The sequence below is a fragment of the Mus caroli genome, unplaced genomic scaffold (genome assembly GCF_978045245.1).
Source record: "Mus caroli unplaced genomic scaffold, Mus_caroli_1 scaffold_1, whole genome shotgun sequence".
Taxonomy (NCBI): domain Eukaryota; kingdom Metazoa; phylum Chordata; class Mammalia; order Rodentia; family Muridae; genus Mus; species Mus caroli.
Genome location: NW_028227256.1, coordinates 175572421 through 175586367, shown reverse-complemented (window position 1 = coordinate 175586367; position 13947 = coordinate 175572421). Strand labels below are relative to the sequence as shown.

Below are 13947 nucleotides of genomic sequence, written 5' to 3'. Positions count from 1 at the left end.
CTATTAATGACTGCTTCTATTTCTTTGGGGGATATAGGGCTGTTTAGATCCTTAACCTGATCTTGATTCAACTTTGGTACCTGGTATCTGTCTAGGAACTTCTCCATTTCATCCAGGTTCTCCAGTTTTGTTGAGTATAGCCTTTGGTAGAAGGATCTGATGGTGTTTTGGATGTCTTCAGGATCTGTTGTTATGTCTCCTTTTTCATTTCTGATTTTGTTAATTAGGATGCTTTCCCTGTGCCCTCTAGTGAGTCTGGCTAAGGGTTTATCTATCTTGTTGATTTTCTCAAAGAACCAGCTCCTTGATTGGTTGATTCTTTGAATAGTTTTTCTTGTTTCCACTTGGTTGATTTCGCCCCTGAGTTTGATTATTTCCTGCCGTCTACTCCTCTTGGGTGAATTTGCTTCCTTTTGTTCTAGTGCTTTTAGGTGTGTTGTCAAGCTGCTAATGTGTGCTCTCTCTAGTTTCCTTTTGGAGGCACTCAGAGCTATGAGTTTTCCTCTTAGAAATGCTTTCATTGCGTCCCATAAGTTTGGGTATGTTGTGGCTTCATTTTCATTGAACTCTAAAAAGTCCTTAATTTCTTTCTTTATTCCTTCCTTGACCAAGGTATCATTGAGAAGAGTGTTGTTCAGTTTCCACGTGAAGGTTGGCTTTCTATTATTTATTTTGTTATTGAAGATCAGCCTTACTCCATGGTGATCTGATAGGATGCATGGGACAATTTCAATATTTTTGTATCTGTTGAGGCCTGTTTTGTGACCAATTATGTGGCCAATTTTGGAGAAGGTACCATGAGGTGCTGAGAAGAAGGTATATCCTTTTGTTTTAGGATAGAATGTTCTGTAGATAACTGCCAGATCCATTTGATTCATAATTTCTCTTAGTTTCTCTGTGTCCCTGTTTAGTTTCTGTTTCCATGATCTGTCCATTGGTGAAAGTGGTGTGTTGAAGTCTCCCACTATTATTGTATGAGGTGCAATGTGTGCTTTGAGATTTACTAAAGTTTCTTTAATGAATGTGGCTGCCTTTCTTTTTGGAGCATAGATATTCAGGATTGATAGTTCCTCTTGGAGGATTTTACCTTTGATGAGTATGAAGTGTCCCTCCCTGTCTTTTTTAATGACTTTGGGTTGGAAGTCAATCTTATCAGATATTAGAATGGCTACTCCAGCTTGTTTCTTCCTACCATTTGCTTGGAAAATTGTTTTCCAGCCTTTCATTCTGAGGTAGTGTCTATCTTTTTCTCTGAGATGAGTTTCCTGTAAGCAGCAAAATGTTGGGTCTTGTTTGTGTAGCCAGTTTGTTAGTCTATGTCTTTTTATTGGGGAGTTGAGTCCATTGATATTAAGAGATATTAAGGAAAAGTAATTGTTGTTTCCTGTTATTTTTGTTGTTAAAGTTGGCATTCTGTTCTTGTGGCTGTCTTCTTTTAGGTTTGTTGAGGGATTACCTTCTTGTTGTTTCTAGGGCGTGGTTCCTGTCCTTGTATTGGTTTTTTTCTGTTATTATCCTTTGAAGGGCTGGAGTCGTGGAGAGATAATGTGTGAATTTGGTTTTGTCGTGGAATACTTTGGTTTCTCCATCTATGTTAATTGAGAGTTTGGCTGGGTATAGTAGCCTGGGCTGGAATTTGTGTTCTTTTAGTGTCTGTATAACATCCGTCCAGGATCTTCTGGCTTTCATAGTCTCTGGTGAAAAATCTGGTGTAATTCTGATAGGCTTGCCTTTATATGTTACTTGGCCTTTTTCTCTTACTGCTTTTAGTATTCTATCTTTATTTAGAGCATTTGTTGTTCTGATTATTATGTGTCGGGAGGTATTTCTTTTCTGGTCCAGTCTATTTGGAGTTCTGTAGGCTTCTTGTATGTTCATGGGCATCTCTTTCTTTAGATTTGGGAAGTTTTCTTCTATAATTTTGTTGAAGATGTTTGCTGGTCCTTTGAGTTGAAAATCTTCATTCTCATCCACTCCTATTATCCGTAGGTTTGGTCTTCTCATTGTGTCCTGTATTTCTTGGATGTTTTGAGTTAGGATCTTTTTGCATTTTACATTTTCCTTGATTGTTGTGCCGATGTTCTCTATGGAATCTTCTGCACCTGAGATTCTCTCTTCCATCTCTTGTATTCTGTTGCTGATGCTGGTATCTATGGTTCCAGATTTCTTTCCTAGGGTTTCTATCTCCAGTGTTGCCTCATTTTGGGTTTTCTTTATTGTGTCTACTTCCCTTTTTAGGTCTAGTATGGTTTTGTTCATTTCCATCATCTGTTTGGATGTGTTTTCCTGTTTTTCATTAAGGACTTCTACCTGTTTGATTATGTTATCCTGTTTTTCTTTAAGGATTTGTAACTCTTTAGTAGTGTTCTCCTGCAATTCTTTAAGGGATTTTTGTGCTTCCTCTGTATTGTCTTCTACCTGTTTACCAGTGTTCCTTTGTATTTCTTTAAGTGTGTTATTAAAGTCCTTCTTGAAGTCCTCTACCATCATCAGGAGATATGCTTTTAGATTCGTGTCTAGCTTTTCCGGTGTGTTGGGGTGCCCTGGACTGGGCGAAGTGGGAGTGCTGGGTTCTGATGATGGTGAGTGGTCTTGGTTTCTGTTAGTAAGATTATTATGTTTACCTTTCGCCATCTGGTAATCTCTGGGGTTAGTTGTTGTCGTTGTCACTGTTTAAAGATTGGAGCAGAAGCTGTGTTCCACTCACCAGCAGTCTCAAAATCCTGTGGCGGGGGTCGTGGGTAGCTGGCAGTACCCCAGTGCTGGTCCAGCCGAAAGAGGCCTGTGGTCCTACTCAGGCCGGTTTTCTGCTTCCCTAACTAATGCAGTCTCAGGTTTCTCGCGCAATTGGATTGGAGCAGAAGCTGTGTTCCACTCACCAGAAGTCTTAAGATCCTGTGGTGGGTGTTGTGGGTAGCTGGCGAGTGTCAGCCGACCCTGCGCCTTCGCTACCCCGGTGCTTTTCTGACCGGAAGAGGCTTGTGGCCCTATGTAGGCCGGATTTCTCTCTCCCCAACCAGAGCAGTCTCAGGTCCCGCGTGATTGGACTGGAGCAGAAGCTGTGTTCCACTCACCAGCAGTCTCAAAATCCTGTGGCGGGGGTCGTGGGTAGCTGGTGGGTGTCAGCCGACCCTGCGCTCTAGCTACCCCAGTGCTGATCCGGCCGGATGAGGCCTGTGTCCAGAAAATGATTTTTGTTGTGGTGGTGGTGATTTTTATTTGGCCTAAAGCTGCCCTTAAAAGTTGAAATCTTGCTGGGCGTGGTGGCGCATGCCTTTAATCCCAGCACTCGGGAGGCAGAGGCAGGCGGATTTCTGAGTTCGAGGCCAGCCTGGTCTACAAAGTGAGTTCCAGGACAGCCAGGGCTATACAGAGAAACCCTGTCTCAAAAAACAAAAACAAAAACAAAAAGTTGAAATCTTGGATAGACATTAGGAAATGAGAATATTTAAAAATGACATCTCATGTCTTAGGGTTTCTGTTGCTGTAGTGAAACACTGTGGCCAAAGCAACTTAGGAAGGAAAGGGTTTATTTGGCTTACTCTTTCACATCACTGCTCATCCTGATACTCATTCAGGGCAGGAACTCAAACAAGGCAGGAACCTGGGAAGCAGGAGCTGATGAAGAGGCTATGAAGAGTGCTGGGAGCTCCTGATGGCTTGCTCAGCCAATCACCTTTTGAGGGCTGGCACCACCCACAATGGACTGGGACTTCCTCCATCAATCGGTGATTAAGAAGATGGCTTATAGCCGAGCTTGCAGTCCAAATTTTTTTTTTAAGATGTATTTATTTATTATACATTAAATTCACTGTAGCTGTCTTCAGACGCACCAGAAGAGGGCATCAGATCTCATTACAGATGGTTGTGAGCCACCATATGATTGCTCTGGGATTTGAACTCAGGACCTTTGGAAGAGGAGTCAGAGCTCTTAACTATTGCACCATCTCTCCAGCCCTGCAGTCCAATATTATAGAGGCATTTTCTCAACTGAGGGTCTCCTTCCTCTCTAGTGACTTTAGCTTGTGTCAAGGCAATATAAACTAGCCAGTACATTTCATTAGCAAAAAATACAAGGCAATAATAAAGAATGAATTGGTTTACTCATTAGTCCTTGCTCATAGAAGGCTGAGGCAGGAGGATTGCTCAGGGTGCTAGGTTAGACAGGCCTATATAGTAAAACCCAATCTCAATAAAAGAAAAAACCCAAATAGACAAAAGGAGAAATGGATATAACTCATATAAAACCATTAAAATGAGATGACCAGACTTGCTTTTCCCTTTCATCCTTTTGCTTACATTGATGGGAACTAGAGAAGAAAAGTAGGTAGGAGGTATTTTCCACACACAACATATTATGTACTCATGCTGACTCTTGTGTTTCATTTTTATTCATGATTCGTTTCAGACGTAGTTCTTGTCCCAGATTGATATCAGCCTTACTAGCAAGGCATATTTGCTAATGGCTTTTAGTCAACAGTTTTTGAATTATAAATAGCTGACTTTTTTTGTTGTTTTTTTTGTTTGTTTGTTTTTTGAGACAGGGTTTCTCTGTAGCCCTGGCTGTCCTGGAACTCACTTTGTAGACCAGGCTGGCCTCGAACTCGGAAATCTGCCTGCCTCTGCCTTCCAAGTGCTGGGATTAAAGGCGTGTGCCACCACTGCCCGGCTAAACAGCTGACTTTTAATGAGCCCTATAAAATACCATAAAGGTTTCTCCTACCAATACTGTAGGGAACCCAGTAGTTCTACAAACAATCTAGAGCTCTGAGACAGAGATCACTACTCATGTCCCTGGACTGGTGTACCAGGCCATTCCTAAGGCTTTGTATTCTGAAATCGTCAAGATGTTTCTATATGTTTTAATGTAAAACAGTGGATTTTTTTTTATTTGCTTATATTTTCTATTTATCAGGAACTTTATTTAAAAAGAATTCTTTATGTCTCTGCTGATTGGGACCAAGACTTTATTGTCGTAATCATTGAGGGTGAAGAAATGGTAAAAGTGGTATAGTTAAAACAATAAAAGGCAGGTTAGTCAGATCTGGATCCTTCCTAGAAGAAAATGAGCAGAAGCTGCTGACAAAAAGAGCAATATGGGAAAAGTAGAGGACTGCCTCTCTTTCTGACATAGAATACAGCTTTTTATTTAAAAAAACAAAACTTCAGGGGCACCGATATGACTCAGTGGTTAAGAGCACTGACTGCCCTTCTAAGAAGACCCAGGTTCAATTCCCAGCACCCACATGGCAGCTCACAACTGTCTGTAACTCCAAGATCTGATACGCTTACACTTTCACACAGGGATACATACAGGCAAAACACCAATGCACATAAAATAAAAAATGTAAGTTTTTTAAAAAGCAGGCAAAACAAAAATACTTGGAATTCACCTTTGTTTGTTTGTTTGTTTTTTCGAGACAGGGTTTCTCTGTAGCCCTGGCTGTCCTGGAACTCACTCTGTAGACCAGGCTGACCTCGAACTCAGAAATCTGCCTCCCAAGTGCTAGGATTAAAGGCGTGCACCACCACTGCCCGGCTAGAATTCACCTTTATTAATAACATAACTGAGATACTTATTTTATCCACTTAAACTATTTTTGAGTAGCAGTAATGCCTTTGTGGTCTAAAAATGAAAATATATAAAATTTAATACACTGTATTTTTACACAGTACACGTATAAATCATAAAGCAAAAACTGAAAATGAAACTAGTTCATCAATTTTTCTACCAATAGATAAGAAGAAGCCTTATAGAAAAAAGTCCAAAACAGAAATATTTGCAACTTAATTTTCTAATGTCTTAAAAGATCAATTTTCTTCCTCAAATCCCTGTGTCTAAAGATGACAGTTTTCCCTGTGTATTTGTTTGGAATAAAACCAAAAAGTACTCTAAACAGTATATGGTTTTTCAATTTCAAATAAATTTCTTAATACAAAGGGTAACAAATCATGTTTTATGTTTATAATATGCTAAAATTATATTACATGGAGGAAGAACTCTTTAAGGTTTATTATTTTGTGTATGTCTAAATGTGCACCACATTTATATAATGCCCACAGAGCCCTCTGAAGAGGGTGCTGTGGATTTTCAGAATCTATAGTTACAGGTTTTTAAGTCATTTTGTGCTAGGAATCGAACCAGGATCCCCTCTGCAAGAGAAGCAAGTACTCTCAACTGCTGAGCCAACTCTCCAGAAACCCATTCCTTTTGATTCCCAAAATCTACATTAATGGATATTACTCAATTCATTTTCAAAGGTTTCTGTTATATACTATAATTATCTAGCACAATTATACCTATAGTTCTTTGGTTTTGAGATGAAAGATATTCAGTATTCATTATACTTTAAGAAATAATATTAACAGTATACAATAACCTTTAAGAAATAATACTAACTTTAAAAAAATTCACGTCAGTCACTCATAGTTCTGGAAAAACCTATTACTTGACTTTTTTGAACCTTTCCTTTTTAAATACAATATTGCTTTGATCTGAATGTGGGAGAGCTGTGAGTTCTGTCCTTTCATGACCCAAGGATGAATGCCTGAGGGACTTGATGCTATTTTCTTATGTTTTCCAGTTAAATGGATTGGTGTAGGTAAATCCAGAGAGTCCATGATTCAGCTCTTCTAAGGATTGCCAGCAATGCATGAGACACTCCTTAAGAGGAAGGGAAAAAGACTTAAACATTTCTTTGTGATCTGCAAATTCAAGAATAAAGACATTGAAATGAGTTTTCAGCTGGCGTTGGTTTGCAGTCTCTGATGGATGGCTGTCATGGCTGGCCTGGCGCTCTCATCCAGCTTCCCGGCTGGCATGGCTGCCACATCTGTTGCTCTGCTTCTCATGGTGCCGCACAGTCCTTTCCATGGTTAGTAACTGTATAATCCCCATTTGACTCTAGAACTTCCAGCATAGCTTTTCTTCATTATGGCCGTTGTGTTTGAGGTTTTACCCCAATTAGATGGTGAGAACAGTTAATGCAATTTTGCACAAATATTTTTACATTCTGATCATTCACTTCTGTCATTGTGATCTTTGCTGTTAGAAAAAAAAATGATGGAAAGATAAGGGTTCTGTCAACATTTGTAAAGCTAAGAATTCTGTATAAATTGTGAACTGCTTTTTTTTTCCTGTGCTGAAACCATTGCAAATTTGAGCTTTGGTAGGGTAGGGGGAGTATGTTCATGAGACTTGTAATTTGTATAAAATACAGAACTTAGTTCTCTCTGCAATTTATTTAATACAGTCAACATTAAATTGAGTGTTCAAAAAGAAGAGATGTTTCCCTACAATAACAATCTTAATGTTAGAAAATAATTATTAAAAAAATCTGTTATGATATTTGGTGGATATTTTTCTGTTTTCAGATATGATCTCAAATGTTTGTCTTTTCTTTTTTAAGCATAACTGTTGTTTCTAAAAACAGTGGGTTTGCTTCCAACATTTCGCCTGCCAGTATACCTACAAAATGACCCATAAGTAACCCACATGAGTCCAAGTTGTCAGCCATAATTTTGATCATGCCTTCATCCCTCCTTTCTTGAAAAAGCATAGAGGGATCGATCACCTGACCCTTGGCTTTACATTGTGCTGAGATTATCCTTCCCTGAACCATTAAATGTTTAAATTAGGTATCACCTGAAATTATTTTATAACACCACCAACAGCTGATTAAAAGGAGCCAAATATTTCCAGTATGCTTTGTGTGTTGTTTTTCTTCTGTTCTTGGTAATGCTAGTGGGGATGAATGGTGTCGCATGCACTCTGGGACTGGGTGGGTAGAGATCAGTAGGATGTTTGGGAGGATCTAAATTTTTTTTTAACTGAAATAGTTTGATTAATACATGGTTCAAGGGGCTGGTGAGATGGCTCAGTGGGTAAGAGCACCCGACTGCTCTTCCGAAGGTCCAAAGTTCAAATCCCAGCAACCACATGGTGGCTCACAACCATCCGTAACAAGATCTGGCGCCCTCTTCTGGAGTGTCTGAAGACAGCTACAGTGTACTTACATATAATAAATAAATCTTAACAAAAAAAAAAAAAAAATACATGGTTCAAGAAAAATTCTAAAACAGGAGCCGTTTCATTGGATTCAATAAATAATTAACACAGGTGATTCCTAAAAGACCAATGGCAGTAAATCCTGCTGCTGTCCTCATGGAAACTGAAAGATCTTGGAAGATCTGTATTCTTGGCTATAAGCACTGCATTATTGAGACATATTTTCAGTAATGAACACATTTTCATTCAAGTCAGGATTTTTTTCCTGCAATACCCAGAATGTCTCCCATTGTTGTGATTTGATTTTAAGCCACTCTGGATAATTCAGAATTATCTCTTTGAATGTGAACTATCAGTTGCTTAGAAGAGATAATCTCTGTCCTTCAAATCATTGATAACTATTATAATTCTATTTAACAAGGCTGTATATGCCATATCCTGCTAGATACTGAATATGCAGTAGCTGGGGCAAGTATGGTCTTATTGAAATTTATGGTAGCAACAGCATCCTAAACATTGAATGATGTTTTATACATATATATTCCAATGAAGCCATACATGGTGAAATGAATGGAACCTAATCCAAACATCTGATAAGGACCAGAGAAGGCTCTGAGGAGACAGCTAGACATACTAACTAGATGAATGGGATGAGGGACAATGCTCAAGGGTCCAGACTGAGAAGATCTGCAGAGGTGAAGAAATGGAACCAAATTAGGAAGGAGCTGGTGAGGTTGGTGGTGGATTCAGGAATGCTCAGCCAAAATAACCAGTACTTGTTATGAGAGATTCCTATAGTAGAAATATGTCTGTTATAGCTGAGCAGCAGCAGAACTGCTGAATTGGAAAACCTGAACCAGGGGATTGAGAGATACCTCAGCAGTTTGGATCACGTGCTGTCTTTTCAGAAGTCCATAGTTCAGTTCCGACACTGTGTGGCTCTCAGCTGCCTCTAACTTCAGTTGTGGAGCTCTGATGCTGTCATTTGGTCTTCATGAATACTTGCAAGCATGTAGTGGGCATACACATCTTAAAATTTAAAATTTAGTATATTGAGTGGGACTCACAACAAAGTTAACCTTACTCAATTGTAGCACGAGATACTTGTGTTAGTATATATAGTTGATGTTAATTGAATACTATAGAATCAGGAGGGCAGACAGACATATTTGAAAAGATAATAGACAGGTTGTGTGTGTTTAGACTGAATCTTAATGTCCTGGGCTGGCCTGGAAGTCACCTTATAGCTCAGAATTACTTTGAACTTTCTGGACTCCACTCCTTTGTGTGTGCTTCCACATCTGACTCAAGAGGTTTGCCTTAATCATTTGGCACATTACGAAGCTACTGTAATCAAATATATAGCATTATCATGGGGGAAGTTAAAGACTTTTTTTAAGAACCTGAGGGGGTTGGAATTTGAAAAGCTATTTTAATACAGACCCTTAAAATACTGAGGATGCCACAAACAAAAACAACTAGTAGAAAAACGAATAAGTCTACAGGAAGTATAAAGGGCATGAAACATGAAATGTACCCAGAGACCCTCATGAAAGGCTACTTGATAACTCGCATTCATGTTTTAACAGTTTATGGTATTTGGTGCTTTTATAAAATGTAATCGACAAGAGCAGGGACAGCTGCTACTAGGACCAGGATTTTTCATGTTATCGGTGCTAAATTGGTATTAAATAGAGATTTAGAACAGAAATTTGTACTTTCTATGATAATAACTTTAAAACCTGAAGTCAACACTTGGGAGGCAGAGGCAGACAGATCTCTTGAGTTTGAGGCCAGCCTGATTTGTCTACAGAGTGAGTTCTAGAACAGCCAGGCTAAACAGAAATCCCGTCTCAAATAGAGGCAATAATGGGAGGTCTAATTATTTAACAAGGCACAGGACATACAAAAGACAAATTAAAAGTGGTAGAAATTGTTGGCAATCTGTAAGGATTAAATACAATTAAAAGGAAAAGAATGGCAAAAGCCATCGAAAAACAGTCAAACTTCATTGAGTGAGGAACTTTTAATTTTAATCAAAAGAAACAAGTAGGGGTTGAGGATATAGCTCAAGTGGTGGACTGCTTGTGTGAAGTGCTCAAGGCCCTGGGACTGTATGAAGAAGGATCGTGATCTCAATATCTCATTACCCAAACATGTGCTGATGTTATTTCTTCTTGCTTTCCCGAAAGGTTTATGTGGGTCCTTACTAATGTTTGTGTGCATTGGAGTAAAAAAATGATTCACCTTTGTGGGGTCTGGCTCAGAACTCGCAGATTCTACATCTGAAGCTGGCCTTGCAGAGCTTACAGAGACTGGAATCTGTGGTGGTGTGGGTAGTCAGTGCTGTGTTTCACGGCTGTGAGCCTGTCCTGTCATTTTTTTTTTTTTCTTTTTGGTTCCAAGGGAGTACTGAGAATAATACTTAGCTTCTGGAAGAATTCCATATTTGACCCATGACCCATGAGCCGAGGGCTAGCTTTGACCCATGAGCCGAGGGCTAGCTGGAGGGGAAGACCACCTGGAAGTCATTAGAACCGCTTCTGCCTAAGGAAATAGTAAACCCAAAGCATAAGTATCCATGGGGGGCTGAAGGTGGTGTTCTTATGCTAAGATCCTGTTTCCCAGTTGGTTCTTGATTTGTTAGTAAAGAAATCTGGGGGCCTAATTGCTGAGTAGAAGGTACAGGCGGGAGTTACAGGGTCCCAGGAGGAAAAGGGAGATGCAAGGAAGGTAGAGGAGTTTCTGCCATGCTTTGGAGGAAGAACACGGCAACCATGTGAGGACTAGTGGGGAGCTGGGTCCTGTGGCCACCGCTATAGGTGGGTGGCCAAGGATGCTTGATTAGGGACTAGGTGGGACTAGCCACTAAAGTTTAGAGCAGATGGAAGAGATGGAGATAATAAATTGGTAAGGGTAAGCTTTTGCAGGCAGTAGATATCAGCACCCAGTAATTGTGCCAAGAAGGCAAGTAATAAAGGAAAATCTATGTGTTTGTCTTTTACCTGCAGATTCAAGAAAGCTGGGAGGGAGCTGGTAGTGCGGCCACCTTCCAGAGCAAAAGGCAGTATCTTAAAACTACATTCAATAGTGGATTGGGGGTACCACATTAAAATACAAGAGTAGCGGTTCCTTGTACTTCTTCCTATGGGTAAAAGATGTGGGGTTTTGGAGTCAGCAGATTGTCACAAGCGTAACCTGTGACTACCCTAGTTGTATCTGGGTGTGCCACATGTGATGCATTGCTTAAGCAAATCCACACATTCCTTCCTAGATGGCATGCAGCTTCTGAGTGACCTCCCCCCGCCCCATCCCTATTTTTAAAGGCTTTTAGAATTGGTTCCTGCATGCACTTTCACTGTCCTTCCACAGGAATGTCTTGACACAAACCCTGTGTCGTCTTTTGTCTTGAATATTGATCATTGGCCCTTTATGCTGGTGGAAGTGTGCTTGTTCATCCTACTAATCAAAAAGTAGCAACCACTTGTGGTTCAGTGAGATGACATTTGAATGCCAATAATTAACCCAACCGAACTGCAGGAGCCATCTGTCTCGGTGAAATGTTCTGTAGTACAGTGGTAGAGAGTGCTAAGATAGCCTTTGGGCTAGTGAGATGGCTGAATGGCGAGGGTTTAGGGGGCAATTCTGATGCTAAGATCCTGCTTCCCAATTGATTCTTGATCTATCAGTAAAGAAAGTCATGGGCCAATTGCTGGGCAGAAAGTACAGGCTGGACTTCCGGGTCCCTAGGGGAAAAGGGAAACACAAGGAAGGAGAGTGGAGTTTACCATGTGTTGGAGAGAGGAGAACCAGACAATCATGTGAGATCTCAAAACAGAGTGGCCACATAGGGTGCTTTTGCTTTTACAGTAGGTGGTCAGGGGAGTTGAGCAACTGAAGTTTAGGACAGGTGAGCGGGCTGAGATAAGGAATTGATAAGGGCACAATTTTCCAGGCGGGAGATAGTGGTGCCAAGCAGTTGTGCCAAGAAGGCAAGTTGTAATTGAAAAAGTGTGTGCAATTGTGCCAAGAAGGCAAGTTGTAATTGAAAAAGTGTGTGTGTGTGTGTGTGTGTGTTTTATTTAAGAAGTGTGTGTGATTTAAGGAAAGCTGGGAGTGGGCTGGTAGTGCGGTCATGCCCTGGAGCTAAAGGCGGATAGAGCATATAAAACTACACGCTACACAAGAGCTCTTGTACAAACCTGATGACTTGAGTTCAATCCTTGGAACCATGTAAAGGTGGAAGGTGAGAACTGACTCCACAAAGTTGTCCTCTGACCTCGCTATATGTGCCATGCACACAACATGCATGCCCCCCCATGTGTATGTACACACAATAATAAATAGTAAAATGCAATAAAAATAAAACTTCAAAAAGATAGCCCTCCTAAAGGAAAGGTTATGTTGTTGCATCAGGCTCCTCCCAGTAAGCCATTCCTACTGGGCCTCTTTGTATTTTATATGTAACTTATTCCTCGTTTGGTCTTGTTATTTCAAGCTGCTAATTTTGCCAAACAAATTATTGAAATAAAGGAATTCTCGTCTTATAGACCCGCATACTACCAAAAACTAAGGGTTCTAAGTTGGGCTCATGACAAGAAAATGCTCTATAGGCCCAGGCTATTCTGCAAGCTGTTCCACCGCTAAGGCCACGTGATTCAGTGGACTTGTTTGTGGCAAACAGGGATGCTGTTTAGAGATGTTGGCAGGCCCAGAATCACAGAACAGGTCTTTAGCACACAGAGCCAGACCCTTCCGTCTTGTAGAAAACTACTTTCCTTTTCAGATAGGTTTTGGCCTGCTGTTGGGCCTCAATAGAGACAATGTTTGACCTTAAGCTACCAAGTTACCGTGCAACTTCAGCTGTCCATCATGAGCTGTTACTGACACAAAGGGATGAGTCCTGATGGGAAAGCATGGCAAGCAAGCAAGCAAGCATTGTGGCTGGAGCAGCAAGCTGAGAGCTTCCATCTTGAACTATAACCATAAGTGAGAGAACACTGGGAGTGGTATGTGGCTTTTGAAATCTCAAATCCTGTTCTTAATGACATTTCCTCTAGCAAGGCCACATCTTTTAAACCTACCCAAATAGGGCCACCAATTAGTGTCTAAGTATCTAAATGCAGGAAACTCATTTGGACTGAACCAGGCCTTCAGACTTAGACCAGGACTTAACACACCAGTACTCTCCATGCAAGTTCTCAGAACTTTGGGCTAGGACTGGAACCTCACAGCCTTCAGGGGAGCTTGCAGAGGGTTGGTATATCACAGGTCTGTCATCATAAATCTGCATATATAATGCCCATAATATTGATTCATATATAATATTCTATTTAATACAAGAAGTTACACTAGATTTCTTATCTTTGTATCCCCTGAATTCTATTCTAGATGGACTGGCGTTTTATTTTGGCCTTATTCTTTGCTGTGTAGGTTTTCAAATCTTGGTGATGCCTAGTTGACCATGTTAGAGACTAAGAAAGGTGGTTGAAATTATATGGAATTCCATATTCTTGGAGGAAATTTATTCACAGAAAGGCTACAATTTGGGGGGTTGAATAAGAAGCCAACTGGTTGTCAGGTGTTGGATAATGTCTCCCAGCACCCAGAATGCAGGATTCCTTAATGCAGGATTCCTTTCCTTGGGATTATTACTTTTCTTTGGGACACTTTATCTCTTTTCCTGAAGAGTTGATGCCTAGTTATCAAGGCTTCTTGAGAAAGATGTTGTTGTGCTGGGCTGGAGAGATGGCTCAGCAGTTAAGAGCACTGACTGCTCTTCCAGAGGTCCTGAGTTCAATTCCCAGCAACCACATGGTGGCTCACAACCATCTGTAATGGGATCGGATGCCCTCTTCTGCTGTGTCTGAAGACAGCTACAGTGTACTTACATATAATAAATAACTAAATCTTTAAAGAGAGAGAGAGAAGGATGTTGT

General features: G+C 40.5%; 1 protein-coding gene across 1 annotated transcript in view; it reads left to right on the top strand.

The window, feature by feature from the left end:
• The window catches only part of Adss2 (adenylosuccinate synthase 2), a 40914-nt gene extending 33210 nt beyond the window's left edge, over positions 1 to 7704 (top strand). The window contains exon 13 of the mRNA XM_021162933.3: positions 6585 to 7704. Within this exon, the coding sequence (XP_021018592.1) occupies positions 6585 to 6637 (53 nt within the window). The 3' untranslated portion in view covers positions 6638 to 7704. The remainder of the gene's footprint in view (positions 1 to 6584) is intronic.
• The last annotated feature ends 6243 nt before the right edge of the window (positions 7705 to 13947 follow it).